We start from the raw sequence: 18655 nt of genomic DNA, 5'->3' as shown, positions 1-18655 counted from the left end.
CATTTTCCTTAAATAGACATTTAGTTCTTCTTCGGGGAGGAAGTGGCCGGTCGCCACAGTGAGGGGGAACACCGTGACTCAGCGGTTTCCATGGCAACCACCCCTGGGGTAGCATAGACAACAGCTGAGGGTTGAGTTACCGCACAGTTCAGATGTTGTCATCATCTTTTTATGGCCCTTTTTCTTACTCCTGTGTTTGACCTCTTTAATTGATCTGTTTTATTATTTTTGGCACATTTACAGTGTCAACTAATCAATCAATTAATCAATCAATCAATACTGAAATACTTCTGTGGATTTGTTTAGGTATTCGTTTTTGTTCCAGTCATATCATATTTCTATTTTGGATGAAAATTTTAATGATGTTTTTTTTTAAAAAACAAGTCTCGACTGTCCAGTCTGAGTAAAATCAGTTTTGTCAATAGAAGTCTGGTGTGGTCAGAATACTGAGGTCATGTCAACACTATTTCTGGTAATTTGGGGGTTTAATAACATAAACAGTAGTTTCCACTCTACAGCTGAACATGTTGGGTTGTTTCAAGGTTGATTTTGATCTATTTTTAATCTAATTATCTTTTAAAATCAGACAATTTTAAGGCAAAAACAACTAAATAAATTAAATAGGAGTTCATATTTTTCACCAGAATTACACAACACACACTGTAGAGAAGCTTTGAAATATTTAGACCGTAATGTAGTGACATACATATTACAGAAAATGTAATGGAACAGATAAATGCATAAATACAATGTGTTTTTTTTAGGTTTGTTTAAATACACAGAAAACTGTATAGAGTTTGGTTGGTGGGTTGGACTCTAAAGCCCTAGCCTCCTCCTGTTACAGCTTTCTATAAAGTGCTGGAATTAAACTTTTTGGGGGAATTTATATACTTACATTTAATCAAAGTTATTTTTTTTCGTCATCTTATATTTAAAGAAACTTTGCAAAGGATGTCTAATCTTTCCCACGACCTCTCTAATGTTAGAAATCTTCAATATATCGAGAGACCCAAACTGAACCGAAGCTCTGCAACCAGACGGAAGCAAAACAAAATAGAAAAAACACACAGTGACATCAGGAGAAATCATACAGCAAATCACCCAAAAACAGCAGAAAATTAAAAAATAACGTTCAAATATTAAAAATATAAAGCAGATAAACACTTGATCTTCCCGCCAGATGCAGCATGAAATGTTTAAAAATGTCTCAAAGTGGCGCCCCGAAGTTAAAAGTTCACACATTTCCGTCTTCGTGGGTCCCCTAAGTATGTCAGCTTAAGACCCGTTTAGGGCCCCGACCCACAGCTTGAGTAGTCAAATGAGCAGAAAAAAAAATAAAATCTTTCTATACGTGGAAATATGGAACTTCTAAAAAACCCGGTAATTTTCTAATGTAAGTTTTGATCTGTGTGTCCAATCCCCGCTGAGAGTTCAGTGAAGCAACGTTTATATTTAAACTGGTGGGATATTAAGACCAGATGACATCACACACACACACATAGGGGGGACTTTCCCATCTCCTAAAAGTCTTTAATCATTCAGCACCAGCAGTGAGGCATCCTGGGAGTCGAAGTCCAATGATGTCATCACTGAAGCGACCATGTGACCAATGAACAGAGAAAAAAACAACAAAATGTCCATTGAGGAAACGTTAGAGAGACTTTCCACCAGCAGGAGGGTTTAAATGGACGATTGTCTCCACGACGGGAAGCGGAAACTTCCCTATGAATGCTGGGAAATGTAGTCTTTTTTTACAAAAAAGTTTAGTGACAATTTCTTTCTTAAATACAGACATTCTGTCATTTGTCGCATATCCTGAATAGAACGGCATTCTGGGAAATGAAGTCCAGTGATGTCATCGGTCGGTTTGATGTAATACTGACGGGGACCTCTTCATGTCTGCCCTCTAGTGGTGAGCACAAGACATTTCTTTTACTCTGATCTAAATTTGTTTCCTCGATGTCAGCGTAGACGTAGACGGAGTTTAAAGGCATGCTGGGAGATGTAGTCCTTGCCTTGGTTTTGTTGTTCCTGGATCCGATGCAGAGCTGGTGTTTTATTGGACCTGAGATGTAGAAAAACTCCATCTGGACTCATGACTGGATGTTTTTGTTTTAATGATTTTCAGAAAATAAGAAAGTGATGATCCTCAAAGTAGAGATTTGTCTTTTCCGGGTCAGGACGGCGCCCCCCTGCAGGTGGCTGGCGGTGCTGCACATTGCTGAGGGGAACTCCAGCAGGGCAGTTGGAGCCTTCAGTCGGCGATCAGATGTCGGAGAGGAGAGTGAAGGTCGTCGTGGAGGAAGGAGGTCGGTCAGCTGGTCTACGTCAGTTTAATACACTCCTGAAAAATAATAAACAGGAAGCAGTCAGCAGCAGTCAGCGCCGCCTACAGACTGATGAGTTCATTACAGCTGCAATGTTACACCTCTTCCAAACATACAGCGAGCAAGCAAACTCTGGCGAATGGAGCGTGAAAAATTGTCTAGATTTACTACGAGCGACGTCACTCTCTTCTACATAGAGAGATATTGATTAACTGTCAGATGTGATTTTGACCAGTGAAAATAGTTTGGAGGTGCGCAAAACAAGCGTCACGTCGCTTTGCATGTTCTCTGACGCGGTGAGGTGGCGCTAGAAGAAAGATCGTGGAGTCATCAAAATGTCAACACATTGGTTTTGTGGTTTAATACTTAAGAAAAGACAAAGTACGAAAAAAAAGAGAAATGGTGAAATTAATTGGCTCTAGTCGGAGGGTTTTTTCGGCTGATTCAGCATTTTGCAAAACCTCCGACACGTTCTTGAATCATAACAGCTTGTGTATCCGTCGTCCTCGCTCCTCCTGTTTCCCTTCCTGAATGATGAATACAGACTACCGCAGTCTGCTGGTGTGGAGACTCATTTCCTCTCAGAACGTACGTGCTGACTGGCTGTTGGCTTTCATCTTTGCGGTGTGTTCGAGTGCAACTTGTCGGCTAAAACGAAGGAGACGTGAGGCGGCCTTCGTCGCTGCTAGTTCTCTGATGTCGGCTCGGTGTATATGAACCTTTAGTGAATGTTTCTGTAGAATTTTGTATATAATTTATAAATGTTTTACACTGAAAGGAGTTGAAGTGGCAGCGTAGAAAATATAAAAATATGTGTGTGTGTGTGTGTGTGTGTGTGTGTGTGTGTGTGTGTGCGTGTGTGTGTGTGTGTGTGTGTGTGTGTGTGTGTGTGTGTGCGTGGGTGTTTACCGGCTATAACAGGCTGTTCCTGCCGTTCACGCTCGGGCCTTTAGACCTCATCTGTTCCTGAACCGACCCCGACTATACACACACACACACACACACACACAGAACATGATCAATATAACTGATTACATGTATCTGAACACGTCACACGTCAGTAGAAACACTCACTTATATTCATTTATTTAGATTATTTAAACGTATATTTTCTGTCTCTTCTCTACCGGATGTAAACAACGCTCTGCACCACAGAACTGATCAATCATATTGATCCTAATACTATTTCAGTATCAAGTTCATAACTATGTCATAATATATTTTGAAATATTTATTTTTATGTATATGTGTGATTTCATTCTTTCGTAAAACATTCATATTTTATTATGTATTTAACGTGTATTTGTATTATAATTCTGTATAAATGCTATATACATATATATACATATATATATTCATATATAAACAGTATAAATATATAAATATACGTATATAGTTTAATAATTATCTAAAGATGAATTATTGAGTCACTCAGTCCGTTTGTTTGTGTTTTTGAGGAAACGAAGGAAGTGAGTCAGTGAGGAAGGATCCTTGTGACCTCCGACCTCATCAGAGAGGAAGACAACCTGCTGACTCCGACCAATCATCACACAGGGTGATGTCATCAGACGATTACAAACTGGTACAATTTATTTCATTCTAATTTATTTAATTTTAATTTTATTTAATTTTTATAGTTTATCATTATATTTTATTTCTGTTTTAAAATCAATTTAATTTAATCATTAATTCAATTATTTTTTTATATTTTATTTTTTTAGTTAATTTTACTTTTTTTACTTTTTATTTTATTTTATATATTTATATATTTTTATTATCTAATTCCATTTCATTTTACTTTGTCATTTAATTTAGTACATATTATTTCATCATTTTATTTTATTTTACAGTTTTTATTATTTTAAATCTTTTCGTATTTCATTGTATATCATTTGGTTTCACTTTATTTTTATTTTATATTTTGTTGTATTATTTTATTTTATTTTTATTTTTATTTTTATTTTTATTTTTATTTTATTTCTGTGTGGTGGTCAGACCTGCAGCTGAACTCGATGCTGTCTTTAACAGATGAGACGAAAGAGAAGCTAAAATAGAAACAGGAAGTGGCAGCGCTGCGTGTCACTTCCTCACACACACACACACACACACAGTCTCTTCTTCTTTGATTCACTAATAAAACTGTATAACAGCTGATCTACAGTCAGATAACAGACACCATTCTATTGTTAAAATAATATTCAGACAGGTGAACATGTAGACAGACAGGTGAACAGGTGTGTGTGTTCTAACCGGCTGCAGCCCCTCGGCCATCTCTCCAGAGCCGATGTGTGTGAGGTGAATGAAGTTGGTCGGCTCTCCGATCATAGTGCGATCAATCCTCCTCCTCTTCTTCTTCTAGACACCCACACACACACACACACACACACACACACACACAGGTTAGTCAGTTAGTGTGTGTTCATGTCTCTACTCGTCCTCATACAGACAGCATGACATCATCTCTATAAAATCAGACACATGACGTCAACAGGAACCTGGTTAACCCTTTAACACCCTTTAACGTCCAGTCATACCTCACTGTTAACGCTGTTAAAATTATTGTGATTATTATTATTATTATTATTATTAATAATATAATAATAATAATAATAATAATAATAAACTTTATTTATATAGCATTTTCAAAACAAATTTACAAAGTGCTTTACAAGACAAAATAAAAATGGCAAAAACAGTTTTAAAGTTATACAACATTCAGCAACAGGAGCTACATAAGAGAAACAGTAAAATAAAACAATATAAAATAATCAATAAAACAAAAGAGATGAAAAAGAGAATAGAAGAGGTTTTAAGAAGTGATTTAACAGATAAACAGACGATTAAATATAAAAAAAGAAAAAGTTAAAGTTAAAACTAAAATACTGAAATAATTGTATGTGCTTAAACTAAGTTTAACTTGAAAAGGAAAATACAAGTGAGACAATTTAAAAGGAATTATTTACCTATAATATGAAACTATTATTGTGAAAAGGTCATAATTTTGTTCAGGGTCACTCTGCTGTGTTCAGGGACCCTGTGCGTTCCGGCTCCCTGCACCTGAACGCCTCATTAAGGGCCCATCCTGCTCCCAGAGTCCAGTTAATCCTGCTGAGAGGAACCGAGAGCTGATCCAGAATCTGATCCCCGATCAGAACAATCTGGATCAGATTTAAGAGGATTATAACGTTCCTCCGGATTATTCAGCGCTGTGATGTAACCATGACGATGACGACCAGCGCCATTAAAACTCTGTAGAGAGGAGGAGGAGGAGGAAGAGGAGGACGAGGAGGAGGGAGAGTGAGAGGAGGAAGAGGAGGAGGTGGAGGAAGAGGAGAAAGAGGAGGAAGACGAGGAGGAGGAGGGAGAGGAGGGAGAGGAGGAAGAGGAGGGAGAGAAGGAAGAGGGAGAGGAGGGAGAGGAGGGAGAGGAGGAGGAGGAGGAGGAAGAGGGAGAGGAGGGAGAGGAGGAAGATGAGGAGGAAGAGGAGGATGAGGAGGAAGAGGGAGAGGAGGAAGAGGAGGAAGATGAGGAGGAAGAGGAGGAGGAGGAAGAAGAGGAGGGAGAGGAGGAAGAGGAGGGAGAGGAGGGAGAGGAGGAAGAGGAGGAAGATGAGGAGGAAGAGGAGGAAGAGGAGGAGGAGGAAGAGGAATGTTTGTTTAAACTAAAGCCACGTTTTCTGTGGGGTTTTTACTAATAATTAGTAAACATTATTAATGATAATTTCGTTGTTTGTTGACAGTAAAATAACTATTAACTTAGTTTAATTAACTATTAATTTACTATTTATAAATGATGGTTGTTGTTGCTCTAATGATATTTATTGATTATGTTGTTGAGCTCACAGACGTCACTGATCAGTTGTGTTATATTATATGTTATATATAATCCATTATGAATCTGTTAATATAATAATAAGAGACTTTGAGGCTGAAAGATAAAATCCAGTTGATGATGTGGTTGTGAGTCTTCCAGCCAGCTGTGGTGTAACATCTGTATTACACAACAACACCACCATGACTCAGGGTTAAAGACTCTGTGACGTCCAATCAGAGGATTTCTTTAAGATGACTCACAAAGAATGACCCATAAAACACCTTCGTTTATTATATTAATATTATAGATTTCTGCCTCCAAACAAACACCCTGATGTGATTTAGTTAAAACACCACTTTACTTTACAAACACTGCAGCAGGAAACTGCGTCTAAACAAACTGATGTTTGTAACAGTATGTGGACGGAGGGCGTCGGCCTGCAGGTGGTCAGAGGTCACGGTGAAACAGGAAGAGGAAGTTCTGCCACCTGTTTCCTCTCGACTCACTGGAGAGAGACTCACTGAAGCTCAGACGTTATATATTTATGATCTGCCTGGTCAAACTAAAACTACTAACAGCTGCTAACTGGATTATAAACTAAATATAAACCATTGTGAGTGCAGACGGAGGCTACTTCAAAGTTAATGTCCCTCTCCGTCTAAACGCCGGCGTTTTGAAGCTGATGGATCTACTTGTTATGCACCATCTCTCCGGCAGCGCCCGGCTGTACGCCCGTACGTAAATCAGCTTGGTCTGCTATACGTAGCAACGGTCTGTTGTACATAGCAACGGTCTGTTCTAGTAGCAACGGTCTGCTGTACGTAGCAACGGTCTGCTATACATAGCAACGGTCTGTTATAAAGAAATAACAGAACATAGAACGCCGTGATTGACCAATCAGAATCGAGTATTCAACAAAGCTGTGTAATATTATCATATAATAAATTTAACGTGCAGCAGTTAAACAGGTTATCGGACACATCTTTGATTAATTAAGAGACTAAATACAACCCCTTTGCTCCTTGCACCTTACTTTGTGATGCGCCGCTAAACTAGTAAAAGTGGAGTTGCACACGCCCCCTGAATGACCTTTAGACCTATAGATGGTTTAAATATGGCCTCTAAGTGTTTTAATGTAACCGCTGGTGAGTGGTCAAATCAGCAACCAAACCACAAAAAGTAACTTGTGTGTGTGTCTTACCGGCGGTGGTTTCGCTACCACGCAGCAGCCCATCTTGTGCCAGAAGTCGCTCATGCCGACGCTGCGCCTGTCCAGCGGCTGGCCGCCGCTCTCTGCTGCCGCCCTGCACGCCGGGGGAGGAAGTGCAGCCGATGGATAATCCTGGGGCATTCAGACAAAAACCTGAACCAGCAGCGACACGCAGAAAAACCCAAATATACCCTCAGAGCGAAAACTGTCCACTGAAGGACGCCAGGAGACTGAAGAAAAATATCAAATATCCACAAATTCAAAGAGGGAAGTATTAAATTAAATTAACTAAAATAGAGCAAAAAAAATGTCTTCCCACAAAACTGACAGAATCCGTTAAAGTCCACTGATGAAAAAAGTTTGTGTTTTAATATCCAAACTGTGACGACAGCTTCAGGTTTGATCTGTGGAGACAGAAAAGAAACAAGTTAAGGACATCACATTTTATTTAATCTTTAAATGTTTAAGTATTTAATTACAACTCACAACAATAGAAGAACAGAACAAACTGTCTCATACAGCTGCATGGGAACCAAACGTCAACACAGTGAACACATTAAGCATGACTAAACACTGGGTGTGGTCCAAACACACACACACTGTGAGGCCTGTGACGTTTAAATTAAAGAGTTACTGGACGTTTTGTTCTTGTTGTTTTCAGATGAATCAAACTAAAAAAAAAACATCAGACACAGGTGACCTTTGACCTCAGGACTGATTACTGCTGTAGTTCAGCTAACTTGAATGAATATTAAGTGCTGGTTGAAACAATAACTCTTGTTTTTATTCTTGGTTCTTTATCAGACAGGGAGAGTGAAGGGCTGATAAAAGGCGTCCTCGTCGTACTTCCTGATTACATGCGGAGGTTAAACGTCTATTTTCAGCGTGCGGGAGGGGGGAGAGTCCGTCTGGAGTTCGTCCAGCTCGTTTCAACAGACGATAACGGAAGAATGTGAGAAGCAACAAGTAGCTTCACGCTTCACATCAGCTCAGATCAACTCAGAGGAATGTAGACGTCCACCGCCGGAGGCCTCAGATTCACCAACACTGCTCCTCTATCACACTGATAACTCACTGTAACGAAGTACATCTACTCAAGTACTGGACTTCAGTACAGCGTTGAGGTACTTGTACTTTACTAGAGTATTTCAATTCTACTTCTACTCCACTACATCTCTGTTTGATAACTTCAGTTCTCTCTCCTCACGCTGACGTCATGGGACAAACATTCACTCTCTCTGTCTGAGGTTTTAGTTTAAACTGCTGCTACAGTCCTGTAAGCGCCACCTGCAGATGTTCACCATCACACAGATGTTGTTCCATTGCGACATCAGCGCCCAGCAGCAGAGCTACGCTTCCGCCATTTTGGACTGAAAGCGACTACCAGACGCCATTTAAACGTCCGCCTACAAAAGTAAAACTAAATTATTTCTATTCTATTGTCATATTCTACTGAAATGGCCTGTGTTGAACAATAAAATATTATAAATATAACAAGCGTTTTCAGTCCAAAATGGCGGCAGCGGCTGTTGTGATGTCCCAAATAAACAACATATGGACCACATTCTAAATGTGTTCCAGTTTATTTCCGGTTGCAGTGAAAGGTGTCGTCCGAAATCTCAAACTATGTACTACTAAATACCCAAAAGGTGTACTATCGTTCAACATACTTTAGTGTGAATAAACAGTAGGATTTATGTTTGAGCAGTAATTTACGTCGTCACTTCCTGTTGGAGACGTATAACCATGGTAACCAACCTCAAAGTTTGAATTAATTTAAAATATATATTACACCCAGCAACGTGAAATCTTATATTTACAGTTAAATTAAAGAGCCACTGACGTTACAGAGCCGTCCGTCAACATCTGTCATGAATATATATTTATTTATTTAGGATATTTATGCCGCCGTAGTGTCCAGCGTTGCAAACAGTAATATTTCACAGGAAATACTATGTAATACATGTACTACTGGATTCATACTAAAGTTTCAGACATAGTAAAATATCTCACATACTGTTTTAGCGACTAAATAACATGTTAGTGTGGAATTTAGGACGCAACCTTTGTGAATGACATCAGCTGACAGGAAGTAAACATGGACGTAAGCTGTTGCCTGGCAACGCAATTCCTTTGAAATGCGCTAAATCGAAGCGTTTCAGATGGACAGAGGGTGAATACAGTTATATATAAATAAACATAAAAGCATGTAAACATAAACAAACTACAAGTGTGAACCTGAAAATGAGTACGATATGAGACCTTTAAGATAACATGGCAGACGGAGGGTGAGTGTGTGTGATTGGCCGATCCTGTGACCGGGTCACTTCCTGCTTTCTAAACTCAGACGCTCACTTCCTGTTCCACATTATCACTTCCTGTTCAGCACAAAGACGTTTGAGATAAGAAACAACATGAAGGAACCAGAAACAGTCTCATGTTCTCCTGTAGTAACGTCTGTTAGTGGACGCTGTAATGTGAGGTACTTGTACTTTACTTGAGTACTTCTACTTCTACTCCACTACATCTCAGAGGGAAATATTGTACTTTTCACTCCACTACATTTATCTGACAGCTTTAGTTACTTTACAGATTCATATTTTTACACACAAACGTGTACTTGTAACAGAGTATTTTCACAGCATGGTATTAGTACTTTTACTGCAGTAGAGGATCAGAGTACTACTACCCAGAGAGAATATCATCTACAGCCGCTCAGAGAGAGAGAGACGCTTCACAATGAGCTCTTTTCATTCAGACGTCTGGAGGAAAATAACGGTTAACGGTTCAACACAACGAGCAGCTTTCACACCGCCGCTCACATGGAAAATAAGAATCACACAAACACAAACACACCTAGACCTGGTTCCTCTGAGACCGGGTCAGACCATGAGACCGGGTCAGACTCTGGATTACTTATTATTTACTCATTCAAGAAGATTTGTTCACATTAACCAGACAGTAATACAGAAAAATTCACCTCAAAATAAGGCGATTTTAAGTGTGACAGCTTATAAAAGCCAGCCATCTTCTCCTCCTGAAATAGTCTCCAGTGTGTGTGTGTGTGTGTGTGTGTGTGTGTTGGTATGAAGGCTGAAGGTTAAATCCTCCCTCTAACAAACACTGAGGTCAGAGTCCATCACTGATCCGGGACCTGAATATCTGTCAGTATAAATACAGTTTAAACACAGAGCAGATTCACCCGGGTTCACCAGGTCCACCGGGTTCCACCTGGTCCAGGTCACCATGGCAACGGTTCAGACCAAGAAACAGTGAGTCAGTGAGAGCGTCCTGAAACATCTGCAGCGGTTTAACTGACAGACGAGGAGCTCCGTTCAGCTCTCACAGAGGTGAAGACTCATGACACATGAGTGCTGCTGCTGGACCTGGACCAGTCTGGACCCACACCAAGACCTCATCCAGCACAGACCACGCAGAGCTGCTGAGACAAACCAGGAACACCAGAGACCGTCCTGTGATGAGGTCACAGCAGCCGCGACGTCACAACAGTACAGTGGGGGGGACGACAATGGCCCCTTCACCACTTCCTGCCCCCCCCCCTACAGCCGGCTCCGTTGCTCCAGAAACAACCAAGAGACTATAATCCAGAAATACTATCCCTACTATAGTATACTGGAGTATTCTATCATATACTATATACTATCACTACTATAGTATGCTATTGTATTCTATCATATACTATATACTATCACTACTATAGTATGCTATTGTATTCTATCATATACTACAGTATATTATCACTACATCACTAATATAATATGCTATATTATCATATACTATAGTATACTACATATGATAGTACACTGTAGTATACTATCGTATACTACAGTATACGATAGTATACTGTAGTATATTATCATTACAGAGTCATTAGAGTATTGATTATAGACGCTTTAACACTTTACCAGCGACACAAAGTCTACCATCTAAACAACGGAGGCCCACCATTCAAACTTTATTTAAACTGTCAGATCCCAGAGTTTCCAAATTTTCCAGTAGTACATGAACGCAGCGTAACGTTCAAATACATCCCCCCAAAGCAAAGTCCCTGTGTGTGAAACCTGCGTGGTAATAAACCTGCTTCAGAGAACAGATCTTTAGTGTTTCCTCCGGCTCACCACAGCCAGCAGCTCTGTCCTCTAAACTGACTCCAGACCTGTAATTTGGCTCCACATCTGGATCCTCCACTGAAAACACACCGTGTTTCAGAAAACACCGTTAAGAACCAGGCCTATTTTTAGCTCCTCAAGTTTCCAGAAACATTCGTCTTGAATCGGTCCTGATCTCAGCAGGGTTAGTCTGAACCCTGTGACCTCTGACCTCTGACCTTTGACCTCCACACTCCTGGTTCTTGCAGTTTTTTTTACTCACTGAAATCTGCACCCAAACACCCAAATTAGAAAAAAATTTAACTTTTACAAATCAGATACGTGATAATAAGTGAGCAGATGGAGCTACGCTAGCAGTTTCCCTCTGCTTCCAGTCTTTGTGCTAAGCTAAGCTAACAACCTCCTGGACCTGTCTATGTTCTTATTGTCTGACACACAAAAGAGACCAGAGAGAGAGCAGCCCCGGTGTTACACTTTATTCTGTCACCCGTCAGATTGTGTGACCTGATTAAGAAATTAAATCTGGTCTCGTATCGATCCGTTGAATCACAACTGAGAGGAAACACACTTCAACATCAGGTCACAGTATCTGACGGGTAACAGAAATCAGTGCAACACCGGCGTCTGGAAAACAGTTAAACGGCTTCAAAAGGGCTTAATTATCCCTTAATACACACACGTATTGTTTTTTTACTCTATGTTTTCTCTATAAATCAAAACCTACATGTCATTTTTTAAGTTTTAGTTATATATATTGTGGTTGTATTAGACACTACAGGACCAAACAGTCTATGGTTATAGAACAGCTCTCTGCAGTTGAACCCTGAATGTGAGAGCAGAGTGAGCGCTCTGTTATGAAACATCTGGGAGGGTTAAAGGTGAAGTTTTTCAGCCCGTTGGTGTGAAGTGAGATCAGATTAAATATAAAAAGACTCACCAGAAGAAGAAGACGAGGAAGAGGAGGAAGACGAGGAGGTGTTGGTCGGGCTGAAGGCGTCAGACTGAGATCAGAACCAGCTGTAGCTCTAACGTCTCTCTCTCTCTCTCACTCTCTCTCTCTCTCTGAGGTGTGGCTCCAACCAGGAAGTACATCCAGGACTTCATTTTTTCTCTTTTTCCTTTTTCTTCTGCTTCCTGTCTGTTTCCAGTCAAATGGCTCTTCCTGCTGGCTCAACACGCTCATTACACCTGGTACGCTGCATTAATCTGTAATCTGACCCTGCTGGTCCCAGTTTCATCATCATATTCAAACCACAGAGCTCTGCAACCGGTTTTATTTTCTTTTTTCACATATTTCACAAAAGTAAAAGTAAAACAGTTAATAAAAATGAATAAATAAAAGGGAAAATTAAACAGAAGAGTAAATAGATAAGGGAATTAATACAAAGATAAATAAATAAAGAAGCAGATTAAAAACAGAAATATCAATTTATGTCACATTTTATCAATTAATTAATGCCTAGATTTATTTTTAATATTATTTTAGCTACATTTAATGACATTTATCGAGTTATTTATTTATTTGTTTATTTTTTATTTTGGCAGGTTCCATCCACTATAGATTAATACGAAAATAAATGAATAAAGAAGCAAATTAAAACAGAAATATCAATTTTATTTATTTATTTATTTATTGGTTTTGGCGGGTTCTGTCCTCCATAGATTAATACGAAGGAGGATTTTTGAGGATCTTAAATAAATATATTTTAATCTGTAATTTAATCTGTTTATTCCTCTTAATAAAAATTATATTATTATGTTAAATTATATTAATAAACAGTGCCCCCCTCTGGATGAAAACATGCATTTAATTACATATATTAGTTATTAGAAAATAAATGTTTTAATTATTGATTTGCTTTTAAAATAAGACTAGTTTACCCTGTGTGTGTGTGTGTGTGCGCGCGTGTGTGCATGTGTGTTCGTGTGCGTGCGTGCGCGTGTGTGTGTTCCAGAAACATACCGAACATACCGGAAACTAACATTTTTTTCAAAATAAATGCGTAACGTAATGTAGATAATGGAACATATTATTAAACATCGTAAACGTTGTGTAATATAAAAAAAACATTCCATTAAACATAAATAAATACATACATACATACATACATACATACATAAATAAATGAACAAATAAATAAATAAATAAATACATACATACATACATACATACATAAATAAATGAACAAATAAATAAATAAATAAATACATACATACATACATACATACATAAATAAATGAACAAATAAATAAATAAATAAATAAATACATACATACATACATACATACATACATAAATAAATACATACATACATACATACATACATACATAAATAAATACATACATACATACATACATACATAAATAAATGAACAAATAAATAAATAAATAAATACATACATACATACATACATACATACATACATAAATAAATACATACATACATACATACATAAATAAATAAACAAGGTTATTCTCTGATGTCTAAATAAATTGCAGTGTGTTTATTAAATCATCTTTGAGTTCATCAGCTAACGAGAAAACAGTAAAAGCTTTTATTCTGACATGTGTAACCGGAAGCTGTGTGGTGTATTCAGGTGAGCTTGATGCACGCGCAGAGCTCATTTCACCTGCAGCAGCTGCAGAACCTACCGACCGACCGACCGACAGCAACAAAAGAACCGACAGAACAAAGAAGAAGAACAATCACACAAACCTTTATTCTGTCACCGGAAACAAAAAGGTAACAATCTCTTTATTTACATCCCACAATTACATTATAATTTAATGTTTCTGAGTGTTTTCTGAGAGAAAGCCGGTGATGAAAGAACCTGCTGCTAATTAAACCCTCTAAAACACGATGTTCAACCAAACTACATGTTAAAATCTGAGTATTTAAGGTTAATTGATGAGATAAATGTCACTAGTTCATCGTGTAAAATGGGTTATAATCGGCTGCATCATCAGCTAACATTGAGCCAACGCCTCTAATCAACCTGATCGATCACAATTCATCCCTCAGTTTAAACATGTGATCAATAATGGACACAAACAGACATATTGGTGATGCATTTCAATCAGAAATCATTATAATTTGTCACCGTTCAGACTGCGGATCATCAGCTGGTGATAATCTGAGCCAACGCCTCTGGATCAATAGGCCTGACTCTATAATAAAACCAGCCGAAAGTAAAATCAACAGAAATGTGAATGTAGTTTGGTGGCAGTCAGAGTGGAACCATCAGTGTCAGGCTGTGAGAGGGTTATTTCAGTCTGCAGTGGACGTGATGACCCAGTTTCTGTTATAGACTCTCTGGAAGATTCTGAACAAATATATCTACATATTTATATAAATATATAAATATGAGTCACTGATGGAAGACCACCCCCTGGAAATATATTTAGATACAAGACTTTAAATATAAATACACTCAGTTACAGAATAAAACATTAAAACCTGCAGCTGAAATAAAATATAAAAAAATGGTGAAAATATTTTAAGAAAGGAAAAAAAAAAAATAATTTCATTAAAACAGTGTAATATATTTAGATAAAGGACTTTTAATATAAATACACCTAGTTACAAATTAAAAACTGCAGCTGAAATAAATTATAAAAAAATGGTGAAAATATTTTAAGAAAGGAAAAAATAATTAAATTAAAACAGTGTAATTATAATCAAAACAAACAAACAACACTGTACATAATCATCCACTCTATGTATAACCATCCAGTATTTTTATTTCTTGCACTATTTGTATTGTTTACAACTCCCAAACACTTGATTTGTATGTAGACATTTTATTTTTATTACTGTATTCTTTATTCTGTTATTTCTATTCTGTCTAAGTACGTTGAGAGAGCTGCATAAAAAAACCGAGTCAAATTCCATGTATGTTTATACTTGGCGAAATAAACCTGATTCTGAAAAGTTAATACAAATAAATAAATACAAGAGAAAATTACAAATAGGAGTAGATAAATAGGGGAATTAATACAAAGGTAAATAAATGTTTCATGATGTTGATCTGAAATAGTCAAAATCACTGATTTAATGATTTATTGTTAATTAACTAAAATGCTCCTTTAACCCTGAGCTGCTGAGAGGCCTTCAGGGCCCCTAGGAGCTATCGGCTCTGTAAAAGGGCAAGTCAGCTGTGATTCAATCAGTGACAGACTGATCTGAGAGCTGTTTATTGAGCTTTGATCACAGATATCTGATCAATATTCAGCTCTGAGTCTTCTTGTGTTTGTGTTGTTTGTTTTGTTCTTTTTTTTTAACTGTAATTTTAAATTCAACCGCTCTAACTGAAATATATTAAATAGTTTTACATTTAAAAACACATGTCGGTTGAATCGTGTTTTTCTCATCAGAACAGATCATTTATTTTTCCTTTATTTTGTAGTTTTAAACTAACAATGTCTCTGTTTGGAGTGTTTTTATTCATCTTTTCCTTTCCTTACATTTTATTTGTTGTATAATTTATTTTTATAATGTAAAATATATTTGCTAATTTTTTTTGTAATTAAAAAATCTGAACATCTTTATATAAGTAGGACTACTGAGTAATGAACTTTCGAAATAAAGTATAAAAAAAAAAAAATTACATAAAACGCTGGCTAGCAAGTATTGTTGGCTTGTTTTTATAACAATGGCTGAAGAAAATACTAGTTTCTCTCAATATGTGCCGTCACTCACTCTCCAGGATCACTGGACTCACTCACGGCAGCTGTTAGCAGACGGCTAGATATTAGCAATATTTACTCTCCATCTCTGAAACCTTTCTCTGATATTGTAGCTCGCTAGAGCCTCGAATCACAGTTTGTCATCTCAAATGTTGTGATATCTGGATTCTGGCACCCAACCGTGACCTCATCATGACGTCAACACTAAAAGGGTTTATAGTGTGTTTATGTTTTCCTCTCTTGTTGGACATGTTTCAACGTGTTGTGTTTGGTTCTGGTCAGACTGCAATCATGATGGAAAAGTCAAAGAGTCAGTACGACTCCTTCCTGTTCTGGAGGCAGCCGATCCCGGCCCTGGACCTGTCGGAGCTGGAGGGCCTGGGTCTGAACGGCGGCCAGCCGGCCAATAGGAAGGCAGGAAAAGACAAGTCATCCTCTCTGAGGAAACAGGAGAAGGAGGTGAGGGGACGGACGGGTCCAGACTGGGTCTGTAGACCACTTTAGTTTTAAATCTGGTTTCTGTTTTACATGATATTCCGTCTGTCTGTCTTCAGGAGGAGATCCCGGAGTTTTCCTCCTTTAACTATTGGAGAGCTCCGATCGCCGACGTGGGCACTCTGTTGGCCGACTTCAACCTGCTGCTCTGAAACACAACGCTCCACCACCTGACCCCAGATCAGCCCGACATCACCTGACCCCTGACCCCAGATCAGCATGACATCACCATCCACACTGAAGGAAATGTTAGTTTCAGGAAGTTGCCAAAATAAGAGCATGGTTTTCACAGTAAAACAGAGGTTGACCCTGGTTCAGATTAAACTCTGTGATTCTGAATCATCCGTCTGAACATTTATTTTATATGAACACAGTTTCTCTGTTTGTAACCAGGAGTCTGTATCACAGAGAGTCTTTGTCTGTTCCTGATAACAACTGGTATCAGGAAGCTGATTATCAATCTGCAGATGTATAAAGTCGATAGACTAAAATCAACCGGAACAGAATAAATGCAGCACCTTAACACATACAATAATTATGATTATCAGTTATAAATATAAACAGATCTTTAATCTGGGAAATGATGGTTCGAAGTTGATGTTGTGTGAAAATACTGAAATACAAAGTGTTTGATAACATTTTATAATTCAATAGGAGCTGATTTAATGAAACCAGAACACCCAAAATCAAAAGTGATCTCACTGTGATACAGATCCCAGATCAGCCGTCCCTTTGTTTCTGATTGTCTCCTGATCTTTAATCTGATCTCAGACCTGATTTCAAACCTGATCTCAGACCTGATTTTACACCTGATTTCAAACCTGATCACAGACCTGATTTCAAACCCGATATCAGACTTGATTCCAGACGTTACACCGGAATAAGAAACCAGATTCTGATCCGACTGAGGATGTGAACCGACAACTCTCCAGTTTGAAAAATGAGATTTTAACCCCCTTGAACAAAATGCTAGAAACTGGAATGATTGAATCAGTGTTTCTGTGATAAATGTTATTTATTTATAAATGTATTAATTTATTCAGGAGGTGATGCGTTCAAACCCGCCTGAGACTAAAGTTTTGATCCGTTTCCATTTGTGCCTTTTTATTTCTTTCATCCTGAGGTGCTTTATTAATAGTCACGTTCACTGATTATTTATTTATTTATGTATTTATTTATTCCTCATGTTGTTTGACTGAGCCGGCCTCACACTGGATCCACAAGAAGAAAAAATACAGAATGTAAAACCTGCCAACAATAAAAGAAAATGTCCTTTTTCTGATCAAAATGTTTTACTGTTTTCTGTTTTATTGTACAGGTCTTCATATAATTCATACAAAGGAAGTGATATCTATATATTTATTGGTTAGTTTAAATAAAAATATTAAAAAGTATCTTCAGGCAAACACAGTTCAATGTTTCCAACAATAAAGGAACATTAGATTAATGTTTATTTAAATGACGCTTATATGTGAGCAACAAACTCCTATGATCTCTTATTAATACATATTGTTCAAAATGGAAGAAAAAATAAATTAAATTAGTGACTATAATAAAGATCTCCCATTCCACTATAAGAAAACACATGAAGGAAGATGTTTTAAATAAATCTTTATTGGTATTCAAGTACAACTTTTTTCATAGAAGACAAAGTTCTTTCGGTCAAACAAAATATTAAGGAAAAACAATATTCACGATTCAATCAGTTATATTAAAACTAATATGTAAATAAATAAAATTCAACAGAAAAATAAAGCAAAAAAAATACACATAACACAAAATATACCAACACAAAGGGCTCTTACATTTAGAAACAGGCGGTTTGTTGACAATTGGTAATTAAATCATCAATAAAATAATTATCATAACAATAAATTCTATTAGTTTGTCCTCCACAGTGATTCCATACTGAATATTTTAATGGAAAATATTCAAAACGTTCATGTTTTTAGAACCAAACCAACTGTAAATGTCAGCGTCAGTGTTTCCAAGA

The 18655-nt window shown here is 37.6% G+C and overlaps 3 protein-coding genes across 3 annotated transcripts in view; 1 reads left to right on the top strand and 2 right to left on the bottom strand.

The window, feature by feature from the left end:
• The window catches only part of LOC119503753 (zinc finger and SCAN domain-containing protein 2-like), a 681462-nt gene that overhangs the window by 534473 nt on the left and 128334 nt on the right, over positions 1-18655 (bottom strand).
• On the bottom strand, positions 376-12564 carry cdc42se1 (CDC42 small effector 1). The gene is made up of 5 exons (XM_037795874.1): positions 12418-12564; positions 7342-7754; positions 4578-4682; positions 3237-3308; positions 376-2344 (listed from the first exon to the last, which is right to left on the bottom strand). Exons 2-4 carry the CDS (start codon positions 7489-7491, stop codon positions 3240-3242), a joined length of 324 nt encoding a protein of 107 aa, XP_037651802.1. The 5' UTR covers positions 7492-7754; positions 12418-12564; the 3' UTR covers positions 376-2344; positions 3237-3239.
• On the top strand, positions 14061-17950 carry mllt11 (MLLT11 transcription factor 7 cofactor). The gene is made up of 3 exons (XM_037795877.1): positions 14061-14224; positions 16450-16626; positions 16722-17950. Exons 2-3 carry the CDS (start codon positions 16459-16461, stop codon positions 16812-16814), a joined length of 261 nt encoding a protein of 86 aa, XP_037651805.1. The 5' UTR covers positions 14061-14224; positions 16450-16458; the 3' UTR covers positions 16815-17950.

This window comes from Sebastes umbrosus, chromosome 15 (assembly GCF_015220745.1).
Source record: "Sebastes umbrosus isolate fSebUmb1 chromosome 15, fSebUmb1.pri, whole genome shotgun sequence".
Taxonomy (NCBI): Eukaryota; Metazoa; Chordata; class Actinopteri; order Perciformes; family Sebastidae; genus Sebastes; species Sebastes umbrosus.
The sequence above is the reverse complement of the archived record's forward strand: the minus strand, read 5'-3'. Positions and strand labels throughout refer to the sequence as shown.

What these genes read in the sequence shown, in the direction of transcription:
- mllt11 (XM_037795877.1), top strand. Translation starts at nt 16,459, where the DNA reads ATGATGGAAAAGTCAAAGAGTCAGTACGACTCCTTCCTGTTCTGGAGG. An exon ending in TGAGGAAACAGGAGAAGGAG is followed by an intron (nt 16,627 to 16,721) that starts GTGAGGGGACGG and finishes GTCTGTCTTCAG; the next exon opens with GAGGAGATCCCGGAGTTTTC.
- cdc42se1 (XM_037795874.1), bottom strand. Translation starts at nt 7,491, where the DNA reads ATGCCCCAGGATTATCCATCGGCTGCACTTCCTCCCCCGGCGTGCAGG. An exon ending in TGGTAGCGAAACCACCGCCG is followed by an intron (nt 4,683 to 7,341) that starts GTAAGACACACA and finishes GTGGGTGTCTAG; the next exon opens with AAGAAGAAGAGGAGGAGGAT. An exon ending in TGGCCGAGGGGCTGCAGCCG is followed by an intron (nt 3,309 to 4,577) that starts GTTAGAACACAC and finishes GTGTGTGTATAG; the next exon opens with TCGGGGTCGGTTCAGGAACA.